Source organism: Asterias rubens, chromosome 16 (genome assembly GCF_902459465.1).
Source record: "Asterias rubens chromosome 16, eAstRub1.3, whole genome shotgun sequence".
Lineage (NCBI taxonomy): Eukaryota > Metazoa > Echinodermata > Asteroidea > Forcipulatida > Asteriidae > Asterias > Asterias rubens.
In genome coordinates this window covers 11,132,190-11,153,159 of record NC_047077.1, presented here as the reverse complement: position 1 = coordinate 11,153,159, position 20,970 = coordinate 11,132,190, and the positions used below count along the sequence as shown (strand labels likewise).

General features: G+C 38.2%; 1 protein-coding gene across 1 annotated transcript; it reads left to right on the top strand.

Annotated features, from left to right (window-relative positions):
- The first annotated feature begins 346 nt into the window (after nucleotides 1-346).
- LOC117300687 (dual specificity protein kinase CLK2-like) lies at nucleotides 347-20,283 on the top strand. Its single transcript, XM_033784417.1, has 13 exons — nucleotides 347-624; nucleotides 2,978-3,111; nucleotides 7,634-7,889; nucleotides 10,179-10,314; nucleotides 11,278-11,347; nucleotides 12,019-12,135; nucleotides 14,453-14,543; nucleotides 15,303-15,378; nucleotides 16,095-16,189; nucleotides 17,110-17,239; nucleotides 17,907-17,989; nucleotides 18,568-18,647; nucleotides 19,824-20,283. Exons 1-13 carry the CDS (start codon nucleotides 481-483, stop codon nucleotides 20,101-20,103), a joined length of 1,692 nt encoding a protein of 563 aa, XP_033640308.1. The 5' UTR covers nucleotides 347-480; the 3' UTR covers nucleotides 20,104-20,283.
- Nucleotides 20,284-20,970: the final 687 nt, after the last annotated feature.

Below are 20,970 nucleotides of genomic sequence, written 5' to 3'. Positions count from 1 at the left end.
TTCTACTCCCTCTGCCATTGGTTAATTAATAATAAAAAAAAAGGGTTTTTAGTGTTCAGTATTTGAACAAGGGACATTTTATCGTGTCTGTTATATATTTTCGTTTATTCTTTGAGAAATCAATCAAGTGTTTGATAATTCGTTACAGCCAAATTTCGCTCGCGTTGGCTTTTAAGAAACCTCATGCTATTGGCTGTAGTGAGTTATTGCCTTAATTTCGTCAGAATTACGACCAATCATAAGAAGGCTCTGACAAAGTCACTTACACACAGCGCGCGCGCAGTTGTCCGCATGCATTGAACGGTACTTGTAGTACTTTGGTGTTACGTGTGTACACGGCATACGTGTAATGTACATGTACATATGTACATGTACGTATGTTACATACACTACACACTGCATACACTAAAATCTGCTGGCCGGTGACATTTTTCCTAGATATCTTTTTGTGCGTTAAACAAAAAACAACCCTAAAAGGTGATGCCAAAAGCGGCAGAACTTGACTGTGAAAGTTTGGATGTCAAAGCGCCCTGCGCTGACGTTTTTACTCCTGTTATTAATTCATCCTCTGCCGTGGAGTATATTCTCGACAAAGTGAGGAATTTCCTCACTGCAACGCCAGCGGTAAGTACATGCATGACTTTTATGCGGTTCTATACCGTGGATGCTCTACGACCTGGCCTACGTCGTACAAAAACAGCAAGCCGGTGTACTGTGTGCGATATGGTCTAGACTTTGTAATTTGCATGAAATGTAAATGGCGCCCGAGGACGACACGCAAAACATTCTGCCGGTGTACTCTGAAATTAATAACTTGAATGAAAAATCATTTGAGATTCAAGAGAAATATTTACAGGAAAAAGGGTTGATTGATGGAGGTAGACAATTCCAAAAATAAAAAGACACGGCTAGAAATAGCGTTCGAAATAGCAGCCAGAGCAGAGTGAGAGAGAGAGTCAGTCCGACTGGGTCTGTGGCTAAATAATTGAGTCTGTTGAGTGATTGTGGAATGACGGACAAAACAAAAACCTGTTCAGAAGCACACATCAGTGAGTTCAGCGGATAACTTTCCGTATGGCGCCACCACTTTTCCCCTCATTTTTAAAAAAAGGGATATCTCTTTGAGGTAAATTAGATACTATATTATTTCATATCGAATGAAAAAGTGGTGGCGCCATACGGAAACTTTTCCAGTTCAGCCAGTGTTTTTAGTGTTTCGGCCGTTATTGGTTGTGTGCAATGAAGTATAAATAATAATGGCCTAACTAAACTAAATCTAAAAAAAATCAAGCAAAATAATTTTATAATCGAGTAAGTAAAGGAAAGTAGGCCTATTTAGAAACTTCATTATTTTAATTTAACTTTGTTAAATTAATTTTAAACACAGGCTGTGGTATTTTTTTAGCTTTTTACCAACAACAATCATGACGGTAACAAATCTAAAACGCTGTTTTAAATATATAGTTATCGTCGGACCGTACAGTAAATTTCTGACAATTTGTTGGATGTAGGACACTTCGTACCTTTGCCACTCTTCGTACCCTGGACACTTCGTACCTTCGGGACACTTCGTACCATAAACAAATTGGTCACTTTGTAACGTGGGCAGAGTACGAAGTGACCATCAGCTGAGTCACTTCGTACCTTCAGTGGAGTCACTTCGTACCTTCATTAAAATGTGTATTCCTCAATAATTTTATGTTCATTGAGATAAAAATTAATAATATCTAATGAATTATAATTTTTGTTTAAATAATTTGTTATGTGAGTGTCATTTTTAATGTGAAATTAATGTTTTGTATAAGTTAATTACCGGTAGGACAACATCTTCCGCAAATATTTTGTTCAAATATTTTAAAGTCAAAGAATCACGCAATCGTCAAAATGGCTCCTTGGTCTGGTCCCAACAAAATAGTAATAATTGGTTTGATTAGCTTTTATTTCATCATCCGATCACAAAGCACAAAATAGCCATAAACGATGCAGAAATCCCGAATAAGTGTCTCGTGAGAAGGTACGAAGTGTCTTGTAAGAAGGTATGGGGTGGGGTGTCTTGTAAGAAGGTACGAAGTGTCCAAGGTCTGAAGTGTCCAAAGTCACTTCGTTCGTACGTGTCCAGGGTACGAAATGGCAAAGGTACGCAGTGTCCGGACACAAATTGTTACCATTGAAATAGGATTATCGGCGAATTGTTTTTTCACAATTGGTAACAATTTATCCACTGCCTGAGAAAAGGGTTGAATAATAATATTTTATATTAAATTCAATTGTGTGATTCATAATCAAGATGATGCCGTTTTTTATTTATAAATAGTCAGGATTTTCAAACAAGTAAAAATAAGAGTTGAGAAACAAAATAACGTGTGCGCAATGCACATGACATGATGGTAAAAAAAAAATGATATTCACGCCAACAAAACTTTGAAGGAAAAGTATCAAATACAACAATTAGGCCTTGGCGACTAGTGCTATTTACTACTCGACCAGTCGCGCCTCAAATAGTCGCAACTTTTAAATTGCCAAGATGCATCACACCATATTGTTTGCCGCAGCCGCAGCATAGTAATACTCAAGCTAAAGTGAACAGGGTTGAAGGATTGTGTCACTGCTGTCTGATTGTTTTTCAAAAGTAAACTATGTTTTTGTGAATAATCGTGACCAAACCAATTGGTTCACCAAGCAGGTAGTCGTGACTATTTCCTATTAGTCTTGTTGCCACAAGCAACAGATTAGTTGAAAAACGGTAGTCATGAGTCGACTAAGCAATCATTAGTTGCAACTTTGACACTAGTGGCACTAGTTGCCCCGGCTTAAGACAATTGTCACCTTTTCACTCATTTCATGATTCACTATGACGCAAAGTCATCCAGATATGCCTTATTTGTTTAAAGGGAAGTGTTGAACTCGGCGACTAACTGCCCCATCCAACATGATCAAATTTAGTTTGAGGTTCTCATTCTTTTTGAACATTATTTAGATGCCTCGGTCACATCACAGACAACGTTCAACTAGTAGGTACTCAAATCATTATCGGCACAGACGGAGGAGGGCCACGCCCTGCAAGAGTTACTATGGTGATGAGTACGGGACGCATAGATACAGGTCACGAAGGTATGTATGGTAAACTCTTCAGCCCGGTTCATACTTCCTACGAATGCTGTGATAGGAATTTTGACGACACAAATTTGCAACAAAGAATTCGCATCAGTTGACTTGTGCTTAACTCCTGCAAAATATTCGCTGCGAAAACGAAAACAGCTCTGTGACTTGTGCTTCAATTCCAGCGAAACATTTGCTGTGAAAACAGCCCTGTGACATCAAAACTTGTATCGCATTTGCATTGGCAGGAAGTATGAACTAAGCTTAGTATGAACCGGTCTACATGTAGTGAGTGGTCTGAGGCAAAAATCCAGTGAAGGCTTTGAAGTTTTAAACCTTTTGGACTCCGGACTGATAATCAGAGTCCATCAGTTTGGGTTTTGAGTTCCCATATGGTTAGGTTTTGAAGAAACGGAAGGATACTTGTACTTGAAAAATGTTATTCACTTCAGGTAAACTTCTAAAGACTTGAAAGATGTTGGGGAGCAAAGATTCCAGAATTTGTTGATGTGAGGACACTCTTAAATATTTTTTTTAATACATTTTTTTTCAATGTAGAAGAGAAACGCCTTGTCATGTAATTTACAGGTAAGTTTTTATAGTCTCATGAAAACAGATGAATAGGAATACATTGTACATGAGCTCATCAAAAACCATGCTTCGCCATCATAATGAAATACTAAAAATTGCACAAGATTCATAAACAATATCACAACTTCTTCTTTTAAGGCCTGGAGTTACAGGGAGAAGTCTTGAGGCATCTGGGCCCATTTTCATGGCTCTGCTTATCATAAGCACAGAATTGGCGCTTACAAAAGCAGGGAATTCTGTGCTTACATGTATGTCAAGCATATTTTAAGGGTTAGCGGAAAATTTTTGCTTCTGCACCTGTGTACTCACAAAGCTAGGCAATCTACGCTTACACAGCTAGTGCAGAAATTCAGCGCTTGCACGTAGGCGCAGAATGGTTATCGTAAGCGCAGAATTTTGCAGTTAGCACTAAGCTTGGGCGATATCACGATATTATCGAATATCGCGATATTAATTTGGAAACGATATTTGTATTGATCGGTTTCAATTTCAGTGAGGTGTGATTATTAATAATAACAAGACCACCGGAGTTACTCAAAATAATTATTTAGCATAGAATCTTACTTGGTAACAAGTAATTGGGAGAGGTTGATGTATAAAACATTGTGAGAAACGGCTCCCTCTGAAGTGACGTAGTTTTCGAGAGAGATTTAATTTTGCGCAAATTAGATTTGAGACCTCAGAATTAGATTTTGAGGTCTTGAAATCAAGCATCTGAAAGCACACAACTTGTGTTTTTTCTTTCCTCATTATCTCGCAACTTTAACGACCAATTGGGCTCAAATTTTCACAGGTTGTTATTTTATGCATATGTTGAGATACACCTAGTGAGAAGACTGGTCTTTGACAATTACCAAAAATGTCCAGTGTCTTTAAGAACGAGTCTTGCCATCACACTCTGCTGAGAAACTGCAGATCAATTTTATAAGATTTTCCACACTCAAAAAATGGGACTGTGCCCTTGTCCTTCCATATTCAAGGCCAATGTTTTGGAATCGAACACCCAACAATTCAGAAATAAAAAACCTTGGCAGAGTGTCACTTTGTTTGCCAACTACTTTACATGCAACCATTGTTTGATTTCTGTATAATGGTTGAACAATAAACTCGACCTCTGTCCTTTGCTGTATCAAATAATAGCAGCACTTCTTGAGGCTTGAGAAAACCTGCAAGGGAAGGTTTAGTTTTCCTGTGTATTGTTTTTTTTTTTACAAAGGAATTGAAATGTGTGCCAAGGCCAGGGCACAGCTTCAACTGGTTGTGTACAAATGCCATAAAGTGCAATCTTCAACTGTATTATTGGGGAAATGCTTAATGTTTTTACATCTTTTATAGTCTCCCACAGATGTTCGTACTAGTCTTACGGGCGTGTAAGAAAACATATAAAAGGATTTACTTTCCTAAGTTTTGAAGACGGATAATAATTGTTAGAAGAAAACAAACAAAAACATAGCTATTTTTAAAACTATCAAAAATTTAACCTGTAATGTAATTATTCCCTTACACATGCTACATGTACACAATGTTGGTTATAATAATAGATCCTGCTTTGATTCCAAGACTTCAGATGATTTTGCAGCAGGCCTGAAGTTACACAAAGACCATATTGGCCCATGTTGCCCCTTGGTCATGGCCTTCATGCCCCGTCAAAATACTTTCATAAGACTTGGGAATATTTTCAAGTCGTTACTACATGTAGGAGGCAGTTTATAAAGCAAACAGCCTCTGCTGACCCTGGTCATTGCCTTTGTGCCTATTGAAAAGTTCCAATCAAAATGTATTATTTCCCAGTAGCGGTGCACTTTACCGATGAGAAAACACCTTGGTGCCTTTGCCCTTTAAAACACGAAACATAAGGTCCGAATTTGCAAATGCAAATGCCCTCTTCAAAATCGTTTTATGCCCCTTCAAGATGAAATGGCAGGCCTGCCTTACTCAAGATAATAATGAAGCCACCCGAGTACGTACGTATATTGTCAGTCCTAATACATGTAATACTTCTTGTAGGCAACCTTATGATTCAATGCCCCCCCCCCACCTTTTTCCAAATGTAGAGGCCTGTACCTTATAAAATTTTCCAGATACATTTTTGCCCATAGAGGCTCTTTGTTTTTGTGAGAGTCTGCCTTGTCCTTATAAGAATGAAATACAGATGTCAGACCTGCATTGTACATGAGTTGAACACGTAGAATATTCACAAACAGCTTCAATCATTTTGGTTCATGTGTCTTTGTCTATTCAGTACATAACATAAGTCCATCCATTCCGTATCAGTCACAGCTCTCTGAATATTCTTGCTACAATGTATGTCTAGAAGAGAGCATTGTGGTTACATGTATATCCATTGATTCTCAGGAAGGACAAGCCACGTCAATTAACACTGGTGAAGTTTAAGCACATGATGATTATATCCCCCTTCCAGGCTGTCAAGAATTGCAGGGAAGCATTTCATGTGGGCCATGGGCTTCAATCATGTCATGGGTCTCGGATATTCCTACTGTGCAAACAATGAGAGTCCATTTTTTGCAATCATTCAGAAAAAAACATGGTCTAGTCATACCATACATGGGTTGAGTGATTATCGCCGTAGGGGTATCATGTCTTTCTTTCTACATTGGCACACCCTGCTTTTTCTGTCACTTTTATTTAAGGGTGTTGACAGTACCAGGCATGCAATTTTTCAGCTGATCGGCTAATTTCCTCTTTTTTCGTTTCAAAACGAGCCATAGAGAACCGAAAAAACACTGTACAAAAGTAAAGTGTGATCAGCCATTTCCTCTTTTCTTGCAACTTGAATGTTGCCTATGTCTGCAGTAAGCAATTTGTATTTCCTGTTTTTAAATGTTTGAAGATTATCTTGAATGCCTCTTTCTTGAGTCGTTTGCCACAATGTTATATACTACCAACAGCTCTCCAATGCTCGTTACCAAGTCAGTTTTTAAGTTAATATTTGTTTTGAGTAATTACCAAATGTGTACCTTCCCTTTAACATAAATAGTAGATACTGGGAGGTTCCTGGCCAAAATCAGGGCTAAAACTTTACATTGCACCACACCACAGGCCGAGGCCTGTAGTTCTAGTGTGTCAATGACCAAAAGCTTGTTGACCCTTTTTCCCATGGTACACAGCATCAATGACTTCTCCCTGGTAAACTGTTCAGGGAGTACTGTATTGTACCTCTCGAGATACTGTACGCACTACGCATTTAAACAATGGTGAACATATTTAGCGAACCCTGTAGTTTTTTAGTCTGAAGGAAGTATCCACTTTCCTGCACCAATTACCAATTGATTGGTCCTAAGCACTAAAGAGTAAAAAGTCAATGATCAGTCGGTCAGTGACTTCGACTGGACAATCATGATGATGCTGGACGGCACTGACAGTGACAGTGAGTGCCTGGTATTGCTTATTTGAGAGGGCAAGGCCATTTTCATTCTGCAAAGGGGACTTCCATGCGCCTGATACTTCTTTGAGGCAACAAAGGCAATTGCCTTCAAACATGCCCTCTGCCTTGGTGCCCTTGAAATGCTCTGCAATAGAAATTCAAAATTTCTTCATAAGTCATAGGGTGGCCTTTACCAAGCAGGAAATGCCTTGGTGACCTTGCCCTTTCAAAAATGAAGCATACAGGACAGGTATGAGGGCACTTCCATTGGAAAACCTTGAAGATTTTGGGAAACGTTTGAAGGGACACCAAAATCAAGAGAAGGGGCAACAGAGGTCATGGCCTCCTTGTCTTCCAGTCCTGTGATAATTTTATGTACAATGCACATGTACCCATGGTACCTTTAAAAAAAAATCATTTAAGTTGCTTCATCAGAAGATGACCTCTACTGAAAAGCTTTGAAAATTTTTGTACTTTCTAGTTCTAGCTTTGTGGTTTCAGTTCACAAATTATAGTTAATTTGATCAAAAATTTTCTGTATCCGTTGCACATTTACAGCCAGGAACGGAGGAGGGAAAGTTCCTACACTTCATGTTCGAGAAGACAACACTACCACGACCCCTACCACGAATACGAGTACAGAGATTCCCCACCCAGAGGGGGCGGCGGCGGCGGCTACTACGAGCAAGATTACTACTACCACCGGGAAAGAGAAGAGCCAAGTAGCGACTACCACCACCGCAGTGATGAGTATAGGAGGAGTAGACGCCACAGGAAACACAGGCGTCATCACACGCACAGTAAATCATCAGGGGTCAGTATTTCAAGTCATGAAACAGTCGTAGACTCACCACTGTGACTGTCATTAGATATATGTTTGTGACTAGGTACGAGCGTAGCATATTATGAAGAGCTTAGATTTTATTGGGTTTTAAATGCAGCATTGTCCCAATGAATGTCTTACGAAGAATTGATTTAAGCGATTCATAAATGTTACTTTCTTTTCCATGGAAACCAGATTGATTTGAGAACTACAATCGGAAAGCGTTCAAATTTTATATCTAAATGTCAACATTCAAACGGTTTTTCACATTTTTTTCAATGGTATTTATGATTCTTGGATTGAAATCAAAGAAACGCAAACTCAAGTGTTGGTTTCTAGGGCAAAGACTCGTACTAAGAAAAGTAGATGGATTTCAACAAAAATCGAATCAGAAAATAAAAATTTCAACAGTTCCTCAGCATGTTTGGTTGTTTAAACAACAATAATTGCTTCATTTATTTTGGCATGTTTATGAAAAAAATTGCTCTTTTGAACAATCAAGTGTTGTTGAGCTCCAACTGCTTTTCTCGCATGATTTGAAGGTTGTCAAGGAAGTGTACACTTTTGGAAGAGTTCGCAAAAGTTTTTGTTTTTGCTCATAAATGAAACAAGTTCAACCATTGAAAATCTTAGTTTTCCTTGATTACTCCTTGAATCAACACAGAACATTAAAAAAGAGGGGAATCTACAAACACAATGTCTTCCCAAAAAGCAAACATGCATCAGTTAAACTCGCTGATTTCCTCTGGTTTTTGTTCAGGGCATTTTTTATCTCTCTTTGTTATTTGTTTTGGAGTAAACTAAAAGCACTTCACAAAGCTGTTCTTTTATTTTTATTTTTTATTTTTATTTTATATTTTTTATTTCAATTACACATTTGCGTGTTTGAAAGAAGATGACTTAACACTTAACTTCTATTCTTCAAAAAGTAGTATGAAGCATTCAAGTGAAGCAGTGAGAGTTTTTTTTCTGGGTTGGGGAAAATACCATTGGTGTGCACAGCCTTAAAAAAACCTACGTGTGTTTATTTTTCTTCTAGGCTTTTTACAATTCTTAGGATATAAGAACAGACATTGTGCATTCAAATATTATGTACAATGTATGTGGATTTCCTGGGCAGGTCTTGGAGAGGCAAGGCACTGTCCCCCTGGTGAAGTGCACTTAAATTAGGAATTAAGTCAAACGCAAGGAGCACTCATGGCAGTTGTCCTGGGTTGCTGTTGTTAATTCAAGGCCTGCCCTGGAATTCAAATTATAATTTAAAGAGCCAATCCAGTCAATCCAGGCTGGGTTTTTAAAAATCTTTATTAAATATGTCATGTTTTTAATGGGGGACTTTTGGGACGCTTGGTGGCAGCAGACTTGCAGGTACCTGTACCAGGTAAAATCCATTGTTTTCGGTAATGTGCGCATGCGCTCAGAACTAGGTTAACAATGGAAATTTACCTGGTAAGTTTGCTGCCACCTAGCATTCCAAAGTTTCCCTATTGGAGTCAAATCTTCACAATTACGTCTCAAGGCAACTGTTCACCAATTGGTGAAATCTTCTCCAAAATGAGATAAAGCGTAATATTATTTCCTGGTTGATGTACTAGATTGGCGCTTTAAATCGACTATACTTAGTGCATTCGATCAAGTGCTCACTTGAAACTGATTCCCGTTGTCTAAGTCGGAGTCAGAGAGAAAGCAATTTTGTTGTTGTTGCCATTCTTAGACGAATTTCTAAATTTGCCACAGCATTTATTTTCCTTCAAACTCCTGAAATTATTATGTTCTCAAGTATTAAATACCCCTTAAAATATTACTGCCACCCATCTGTGGTCACATGTGGAAATGTACTTAAAACTAGAGGGAAAAAATGGCATTTCAGTTGCAAACTTCAGCATTAGTTTACTGATATGGCTAGCCACGAGAATGGACTTTGATTTTGATTTTTTATTATACAATTTATTTTTTTACATCTCTCCCTGTGATATTTTTTGTCTGATCCTACACATAATCATTGGATTGACCAAGATTTTGTGTGCCGTTTTGCATCCTTGTCTTATTTCTTATATTATGTACCACCACAACCACCCCGTTTGTCGGGCGCATAACACGAAAACAACCTGTGGTACCAACTACGAATCTATTGCCGATCGAACATCTGTCCATTCCATCAACACCATCCTCAACCTCGTTGCTGTCTGCTGCGTCCCGTCGACTCCGACTGCTGTTGTGTCACATGATGTGGTTGCCCTGATGTGATTGGTGGCGCTGCTTTGCTTTGGGGTTGTACAGAGAAGTCGTAGAGAAGAAGGGCGGAGTACAAGAGATGAGGGGCGGAGTCATAGAGAGGAGGTCAAAGGTCGAGGCGTGATTGATGATGAGGAGGGTCACCTCGTGTACCGTGCCGGGGACGTCCTTCAAGCAAGATGTACAGTCTCAAATGCTCCGTAATCTTTTTTACGTAGTGCCTTATAATCTCCTGTTTACAATTGTCAACAAACGCTCACGACAGACACGTACAAATAACAACTATGCAATAACCATTCAAGGCTTTTTTGTTATTCTCTTTTTTTTTATAAAGAATTTTTTTATTTATTATTAGACATCCCATTAATTTTTTACATATATATTACCCCTAACTGAATTGTGTGTGTTTGTGTGTGTTCCAGTTATTTTTTAATTGTGGCCAAATTTCAACAAGACAGTTTTCTTACTCACAGTTGTCAGATATATGCTGTCAACATTTTAAAAATTGCAGATAGTTTAAACTAAATTTTTTTAAAGCAAGTTCAAGCTTTTCCTCTTTGTGTTTAACTCATATAAATACACTGTGTAGTCGGTTTTTATATTTCATCATTGTTCAGCAACGATGCAAAGTATTAAAATGGCCTCTTGTTTTGTAACCTGATCTATTGACATTCCACATTCTATACCTAAAATGACACAAAGGAATATCCATGGAATGTTTTTTTATTTCGCAAAACAGGAAGTGTTAAACTTGGTTCAATTCAACACAGATACAGTGTGTGTCTTATAGTGTCTTGAAGGAAAAAACAAATTGCAGAATATCTTGTTTCCAAAGTGCCTTTTAATAGTTTGCATTATCTTCGGTTGTGGTCTTTAAAATTCGCATTCTGTGCACATTTTTGTAGAGCTGCTTAGCGTTACATGGTTAATGAAAATCAAACTCATTTTCCACTAAGTGGTTCAATAAAAATGTTGCCATCCCCATCCCACTGTGTCCTACCGCTTTACTGTCCATTTTTGAGGTGTTTTCTGCTTTTCGATCTTACATGTTAAACTTATGCATCATTGTTCACTAGGTTGAAGAAACATTCTAATGCCGGACGATTTGCCTTTTTGTCTCCGTCCCTCATGTTTGATTATTTAGATGAAGTTATTGGAACGCTCGGAGAAGGAACCTTCGGGAAGGTGATTGAGTGCAAGGATATGCAATCAGAGTGAGTCACACCTTGATTTCCTCCTCTTTTCCTCTTTTCTTTATTCCCATCTTAGAAGTAGTTCCTCATTCAGGCCTTTCCATCTTGATTTCCTCCTCTTTTTCTCTTTTCTTTATTCCCATCTTAGAAGTAGTTCCTCATTCAGGCCTTTCCCTTCGCTCTTGGAGGGGCGCATCAGTTTTCCTTTGGTAAGGGGGCAGACACTCTACGAGGAAATGTTAAATTTGTATTGGAACTTTGCAAAGGGCATCACAGTAAATGGCACCACGCCAAGTGCTGTGGGTGCCGCAGGTTATTTTTTAGGCCTGATACTTAGCTTTTCTTTTATAAAGCCATGGACAAAATATTCTCTTAAAATATTACTTGCTGAGGTCCTGTAGTTTTTGAGAAATGAGAAAAACAGTTATGGTAAATCTGTTTTACATGCTGAAATTATTTTTGTCTCACTAAGACAAAAACTATTTTGGTGACTTGTTTTACTCATTCCTCAAAAACTACAACACCTCAGCAGGTAATTTTTTCAGGGAAGCTTTCTGCAATCGTTATCTTCAAAACGTGTCAGTTTGATGTAAATTTGTGGACATAGACCCTTCAAGCTTACATGTATCCCTAGTCTTACTCTAACATCAGTGAATAGTTACATCCTATCTTTCCATTGTCTAATCCCACAGGGGTAATAACCACATTGCCTTGAAGGTCATCAAGAACATTGAGAAATACACCGAAGCAGCTAAGCTGGAGATTAATGTTTTAACTAAGTTACTAAGCAGAGATCCTGACGGCAAGAGGTAAGTAGCTTTACTCTGGTTTATAAGGGGACAACCCTGGCCAAGATTTTAGTACATCCTCTATAATCTACATTGGCTTCCCATCAAACAACGCATCCACTTCAAAATAACAATCCTCACTTTCAAGGCATTCCAAGGTTCAGTTCCACTCTACATTCAAAACCTGTTAACTCCTTGTACTACAAGGCCAGGTCTTAGAATCACCAGCAACATGCTCCTTGTTCACAGTCTCGTCTAGCCAGCAACAGGGACAGGGGTTTTCCATTACAGCACCCAGGCTCTGGAATTCACTTCCTGAAAACCTTAAACAGCTACCTGAGCGGAATGTTTTCAACAGAAATGGTATTTTTACTTGTTTATAATGCACTTGTTCACCATTTTAATGTAATTTTGATATGTGTATACTTCTGAACTTTTCGTAATTATCGATTAAAAAATCAGGCCCCTACCTAAAGGTTTTTTGAAAAACTAAAAACACTTCTGCTGTTGAGAGCGGGCATCAAAGGACAATGCCGCTGACGTCATTTGTGGGAGTTTGCTTTGTTATACATCCACGCTGCAACAAAGCGGCTTTATCTACTTATGACGTTTTGAGAGTGATTACGTAACGGGGCTTTTCGCAAATCTCGCAGAAAAGCTCTGGACAAGGGCATACAAAATGATAGTTTTTTTACACAATTGAAACCTATTTATAATCATATGACTTGATTTCCTTATTCATCGAAAACATTTTAAGTGGAATTCAGCAAAGTTCACGACTTGACGTTTTCGTTCAAGCAGGTCTTTAAGGAAACAACAAGGTCTCACTCTTCTGTTCACACTTGTTTTCCCTACCACTTGAGAATTCCCTCTTTTCCATCTTGACCGGCGCCTTTTTAAAAAATCAGATTCAGTGCGCCTTTAAAAATGCTGTGTAATTATTTATTAGTAAGGATTTGGTACAAGGGTGTCAAAAATTGTTGGAAATTTAAAAACTGGGTGTCCAAATTGTTCACTTACAATATATTTACATGTGAAAATGATAGGTAAAACAGGGTGTCCGAATTTAAAGGGGTGTCCAAAAGACACCCAGACATCCCTCTGACTAACATTAAGACCATCATGGCAAAATCTCTCTCCACTGCTTTTGTAAAAAGAAGCTGGAACCTATGTAAAACGAATTTGTTTTACATTTTGCATATGTACTAATAATTTGGGGGGGATGGTTGGCTTGTGCGTTAAGCGCTTGCTTCTCACTAGGCCTGGGCGAATTATTCGAATATTCGGTTAATGGCGAATAGGTTTTCCTATCCGTAACCGCGAATGCCTTTTGTTTCTTAACCGGATATCCGCATAGGGCGCGAATACCTATTTATAAACCGGATAGTTCTGTAATTACAACCAAGTAACCGGATATTCTTTTAATATCCGAATATCCGCAGACGTCGGGCAACAACTGATAGGAATGTTTTGTCTGAATCCTTAAGAAACTTCTATTATGACAGCATAAAACAGCATAAATTAAGTATTTAACTATGCTCACCTCCGTGAAGAGTTAAAACAATGACATTTCTGACGTAATTTGTTCAAAGATTACGAAAGTTTTCCTTCACGTAGAGTCAATCACAATCAAAAGAAAAAGCAAATTGCCATCTTTAAATTAGATCTGGTTATTTTTATGAATGAATCGAGTGACACTGTGTAAAACTAATATCAATCCGCCCATACGATCTCATTCACAAACGAACAGCGCCCTCTAGCGGCAAAAAACAAATATTTTTAATATTTTATTTTTTTATTTTTTTTAAATAGCACCCTCTAGCGGCGAGAAAAACTATTCGAATATCCGGTTAATTTCGGATAGTTGGCCAGCGGTATCCGAATATCAAAATTTCACTATTCGCCCAGCACTACTTCTCACCAAGGTGACCCGGTTCGATTCCCGGCCAGGGCCATATGTGAGTTGAGTTGTGCGTTGGTTCTATGCTGTGCCACAAGGGTTTTCGAGACCATCCGGTTTTCCTCCCTTGGGAAAAAACAAACACTTTTAATCTCTGGCTGTGCTTCGTGGTCTGATCGGTTGATGTGTCTGCCTGTCAGGGCGCCCTTGCATGCCTGCTTCCCGTACATTGTAGCCGTGTCTTTTGCAATTCAGCTCTTAGCTGCAAGTAAGGATGATTAGCTTCCCAAATTATTATATTTAATGCATTGTAACAGTACAATTAGGGGAGAAAGTCAGTGAAAACCCCATAAACCCATCTTTAAACGGCTGCTTTTGGCAGTCTTTGTTGGCATTTCATTGGTAATGATTACCTTTTTTTGTCTGATTCTATTGCAGTTTATGTGTGTGTATGCTAGACTGGTTTGACTATCATGGTCACATGTGTCTAGCCTTTGAGGTACTTGGTCTCAGTGTATTCGATTTCCTGGTAAGTCCGCACAACAGTAGAGCTTTGAGATGCATTCTACCTGCTTGGTTTACCCCATAAAAGGTGTATTGCTACTTTCATTGCTTGTTGGTTGTTCTTTTGTAGAGCAACGCCATGAGCGCCGCTTGCGGCGGATTCTACGCTATAAAAGTTTCCATTATTATTATTAAATTACAAAAACCATCGCTCTTAAAATCTAAACAATTCTGTTATTTTCCGTAAAATTAAATTATAATTAAAATTTATTTTTAAATTTCTTTTATTTGATCGAAGCTGATTACATAAGATAACAGAAATATTTTAATATTCCATTATGCAAATAAGTAAATAACAAAACAATTGCAGGTACATGTAAGTCAATTACTTCTTGGTCATTGAGCTCACACAGTTTGAAAATAATGATGGTAGAAAGCTTCCCTTAAAATATTACTTGTTGTGGCGCTGTAGTTTTTGAGAAATGAGTAAAACAAGTTGCAAATAGCATGTAAAAGGTATTTTTGTGACATTGTCAACGCATTTCTCACAAACTGCAGCGCCTCATCTAGTAATATTTAAAGGGAAGCTTGCATCTCAGCTAGTAATATTTAAAGGGACGCTTTCTACCATCATTATCTTTAAACGGTTTAAATTTAATGTAAATCTGTGGACATTGTGTTTTATGTTACAAAATGTACGCAAATCCTTAACGATCAGTTGGTTATTTTGCCTTTCGCACAAGATTCTGTGGTAACTTTTGTTTTTGTTTTTGTTATTTTGCAGAAGGATAACAACTATCTTCCATATCCAATTGACCAAGTCCGACACATGGCGTACCAGTTATGCTATGCAGTCAAATGTGAGTATAAGCCATAGGGAGACATGACTAAACCATCACCTCAGACTTGGCCCTTAAAGTGCCTGTTATGATGTAAGTGCTTTTATGATATTGTAATTTTGTCTACATTGTATATTTTTATGAAACACTAAGAGTCCACCAAGTAGTTTTATTGGTCAATGTAGTCACTGCAAGTGGAAGTGTTGTGGCCGAGCGGTTAAGAGCAGGGAATTCAAACACTGGTTTTTCTGATGAGATGAGTGTGGGATCGAGTCCCCCAGTCATTGCTTTGTCCTTCGAATGGGACGTAAAGCTGTTGGTCCCATGTAAAAGAACCCAATGCACTTATCGAAAAGAGAAGGGTTCGTCGCGGTGTTTGTGGCCGTGGCTACTGTATGCGTGTTCGTGGCTGTGGCTACTGTATGCGTGTTCGTGGCTGTGGCTACTGTATGCGTGTTCGTGGCTGTGGCTACTGTATGCGTGTTCGTGGCTGTGGCTACTGTATGCGTGTTCGTGGCTGTGGCTACTGTATGCGTGTTCGTGGCTGTGGCTACTGTATGCGTGTTCGTGGCTGTGGCTACTGTATGCGTGTTCGTGGCTGTGGCTACTGTATGCGCTGAAGCACCTTTTTAAACCCTTTTAAGGTGCTCAAAATTGGGTCTCAGAATTCATAACATCAATAATCTATCTTTCTGAAAAAGTAAGTTTTGAATGAATGCTGTTTGTTCTGTCCGTAGTCATGCATGATATGAAGCTAGCCCATACTGACCTCAAACCAGAGAACATCCTGTTTGTCAGCTCCGACTATGACATCCACTATAACCCATCAAAGGTATGTAATAAGAACAGGTTCAAGCACAGCTATTCTCATTGTGAGTTATTGTGTCTCAAATTGCTTTATAGCTTTATTGTGGAAGTGTTGTGGCCGAGCAGTTAAGAGCACCGAATTCAACTCTGTTGTTTCTGATCAGCAGAGTTTGGGTTCGAGTCCCTGTTGCGATACTTGTGTCCTTAAAGGAATACGTTGCCTTGGATCTGAGTTGATCTTTGAAAAGCATTTGAAGCCCTTTGTTATGAAATGCAAATGGTTTGATAGATAATTTAAAAGTAGAATATAATGATCCACTCAAACTTGCCTCGAAATTGCAAGATTTTCCTTTTAACGTCGCAAAATTTCACAAAAATAAAATTTACATGCTACAATAATTTTCGTTTGTAGTGGGGTAAATTACTTGTTTTACTCATTTCTCAAAAAACTACAGCACCTTAGCAAGCAATATTTTATGGGAAACTAATACTTTACAATGTTTTAAGTCCTCGTTGAAAACTCATTTGTTTAAAGCTTCTTTTTTGTAATTTGCCTATTTGTATCTTGTATCTTTCTCTAATTGTTTATTTTATTGTTTCTTTAATGCGCTTAGAGGCTTTTGCATTAGGCGCTTTACAAATGTCTTATTATTATTACTATCATCATTTTCCCATACTTCTTCTCATTGAACCCAAGTCTCGCCACTCATGGGGAGACAGGTCTTTTTCTTCAGCTGCGCCACGCATCTGGAACTCTCTACCACTTAATATTAGATCTTGTCTTTGTACCACAACATTCAAATCTCTTCTCAAAACTTGTAAACTGTGTACATAGTGTTTTGTGTCAGACCCTTCTTGTTCTGCGGAGTTCTATTGCAGATTTGATCTTCCCCCCAAAGCAGGGTAATTCCTCCCCAGTAAGCATCCACATTGTTCTTTATACAGAAACGGGATGAGAAGACGGTAAGGTGTTCAGATATCCGTCTGATTGACTTTGGGTCAGCGACATTCGAGCATGAACATCATAGCACTATTGTCTCTACTAGGCACTACAGAGCATTGGAAGTATTACTAGGTAAAGATATGTTGATTAACTTGGGGACACATAGCTTGGATCAGGCGAGTTGGTCTATGGACAGCATTTGTATGCAGTTGGACAGATGTTTTAAAAGTAAAATATAATGATCCACACAAAAATGCCTCGAAATTCTATAGTTTTCCTTATATGTTGTAAACTCAAAATGGCTGACCGTGTTAGTTCGCAAAATAAAAGGAAAACTACGCAATTTCGAGGCATATTCGTGTGAATCATTTTGTTCAACTTTTAAAACAGTCTTTCTAACCTAACCATATGCATTTCAAATGGTTTCAAACACTTTTCAAAGACCGACTTGCTCCATTCAAGGCATCGTGTCCTTTGAAACCAAAAGAAGGCGTCATTCAGGAGTTAAGGAGATTCTTAAGACAAATATTGATTAGTTTTCTAAATTGAAAGCTGCGTAACCTGCATAGTGTATGTGCAATTTAAATAATATTATTACCGGTACTCAAGCAATTTTTTTGCATATTCACCTGGCTTGTTCTTTACTCATTTGCTTGAAGCTGTTTATTTGTATTCTTCTTATTTGAAATTTGTATCTTTCACTCATTGTTTATTTTGTTTTTCTGTTTAGGCTTTTGCGTAAGCCACTTTACAAATGTCTTCGTTATTATTATTGTTATCATTATGTATTTGTCAACAGAACTGGGATGGGATCAGGCCTGTGATGTATGGAGCATTGGTGCTATTATATTTGAACTTTACACAGGGTTTACACTGTTCCAGGTAAGTGGTCCAGACCTAAACAAACTACAGCTGTCAATTTTTTTTTTATTAAATAGTTGAACGGAACTTATGACTTCCAGTGAACCGTTTAACTTTTTTTTCTTTTTTCTCACTGATTCTAATCAGAAAAAAATAAAGGAAATGTTAACACAGTTTCTCGTTTTGTACTTGATTTTTTTTCCCTCTGTAATTTTGTGTCCATCAGTTTTTTGTTTATTTATTTTTCTAAAGTTGCTTTGACAATTCCTGTTTGTCTGTATCTCTTCACTCAAGTAATCTTTTAAATATTACGTTACTTAATATTATTTTACTTAATAACATATTTTTTATCTACTTCATAATGTTATTTAATTGTAAACTAAATTCCTTTAGTCTTTGACTTTTTATTTGGTGACGTATTTTGTAAAATAAACAAAATTTAATTGAAATTTTCCAGGCTAATTGTCTTTGCTGTTTAGTTTTGTTATTTCTGTATTTTGTCTTGTTCATTTTGTTATGCCGAATAAACAAAAATAATAATATGAATAATAGTAAATTTGTTCAAGAATAATTGTGACCCCTTTGTTGTTTTTTCTTAGACTCATGACAACAGAGAGCATCTATCGATGATGGAGGTCATTCTAGGTCCAATGCCATCAACTATGATCAAGAAAACTAGGTAAGAAATATGAAATGTTTTTACTTTTGATCATTATCTTGTTTTCCACTTCAGTATCTTGACCAGGAACTTGGGCCCAATTTTATAAAGGTGCCTTTAAGGCAGTGGACACAATTGGTAATTGATCAAAATATTTATTAGCATACAACCTTTCTTGGTAATAAGTAATGGGGAGAGGTTGATAGTATAAAGCATTGTGAGAAATGGCTCCCTCTGAAGTAATGTAGTTTTCGAGAAAGAAGTAATTTTCCACAAGTTTGATTTCAAGACCTCAGATTAAGAATTTGAGGTCATGAAATCAAGGATCTGAAAGCACACAACTACTTGTGTGACAAGTGTGTTTTTTATCTCACGACTTCGACGACTGATTGAGCTCAAAGTACTTCGAGCTCAACTTTTCACAGGTTTTTTTTTTTATGTGTATGTTGAGATACACCAAGTGAGAAGACTGGTTTTTGACAATTACCAATGGTGTCAAGTGTCTTTAAGCAGAAAACATTGCTTACAAATTTTCTGCCAAGTAGAAATGAGCAGGATACCAGCCACAAGTGGTACTTTTGACATGGTTGTTGTGGTAAGCCTAATTTTGTTACGCTTAGATACCTTTTGTGCGTAAGCAGCTATATGAAACTGGTCCAGACCACACACTAAACAAACACTGGAAGTTTCTCATATTGTGAGTGTAAAACCCTGTATGAACAACAGGTGTGTACGCTTCGTTTTGAAAGGGCAAGGGCAGGCAAGGCATCTTCTATTGGTAAAGAGCACCCTATGAGGAAGTTGTTAATTTCTACTGGAGCATTTCAAAGGCAACAAGGTGGCATGGAGGCGCTCGCCTTTGTGGCCTCTTTGAAGTATCAGGCCTGCAGCAAATGAGGCCTTAACGATCCTGTGCCAATGAGTTATTTATGAGTTTGATTCGGTTAATCCACAAAGGCCTTGACGAAAGGCGAGCTTCTGAAAAATTGATACCTGCCCAATAAAAATTCAATGTTGTTTCGATCTATGAACTAGGAATTTCTCGAACACTACAATACTTTATAAGAGGGAGCCATTTTTTCACTATGTTTTGTACAATGCTCGTAACCAAGTGAATTCTTATGCAAAAAGTGTCTGTTTTGTTTTAGTAGCTATAGTGTCCGGTGCCTTAAAATAACTGCCGTTCTTGTTCCACAGGAAGCAGAAGTACTTCTACCGCAACTGTGTGGACTGGGACAAGAACAGCTCCTCGGGGCGTTATGTCCGCGAGAACTGCAAACCCCTCCACCATTACATACGATCACGAAACTCTGAAGAGCATCGTTTGCTGTTTGACTTGATCGAACTCATGCTGGAGTATGACCCTGCCAAGAGGCTGACGCTAGCAGACGCTTTGGATCACCCCTACTTCGATGATCTACCAAGCCACCAGAAACTGCATTCGCCTCTCAGGAAATCGCATAGTCTTAGTAGGTGACGGTAGCCACAACCCTCTCACCTGATAAACCACAGACTATCTGTTGGATCATCTGGAGTAGAATAGGATTAGGCTATTTTTTTTCCCCACCATGATGGACAGACTCTCCAGAATGAATCTGTGTTTGCATGTTTTACGACTACCATGGTGTCGTGTTTGTGTTTGTGTTTTTTTTTTTTTTTTTGAAAAAAAAAAATGAATAAATGAACTTGTAATTTTAAAAGATTGGTCAAAGTCTGTTCTTTAAGCCAGGCTCTTTGTGGATGATACCCATGCTTACATCCTTACGGACTGCGAAGGGGGTAACCCTGTTTCAGCCCCAGGAGTAAGTGGCAATGTTCCCCTGGTGGCAGTTAATTTGGGTTGATTGCCCTAATCAATTAAGTGTAGCGCTCACCTTGAAGTCGTCATACGGCCTTCTGATGCAAGGTGATCTCTCAAAACATATTTAAAAAATGAAAATACAAAATAATTGAGGATTCTCTTTGTTCTCCCATTGTTTGGACTTTGTTTTGTTGTTAATTGTGACAGCCACGTCATTTTTTTAATGAAGGTGAAGCAATAAAATCGGGAGGTTGAGCTGCACGTTCCGCGAGCAACGTGATTGCAAATTCTGTAGTTAAAATCTCACTTGTTTTTGCATACGTGAAGTTGCCATTAACATTTTCACGTCGGGTTTGTACGTGCGCACAGCTGCGTACATGAGCATGAAATAAGCCCAAAGTGGTGGCGTCACCTAAAAACAATACAATTTGTTCACATGTTCACATGTTTGCTCGCGTAATGTGCAGCTAAACCTCGCTACTATCTATTTGTCAAACCAGCTAGCATCTCACCCCTTACGCACGCATAATTAAAGATATGGTG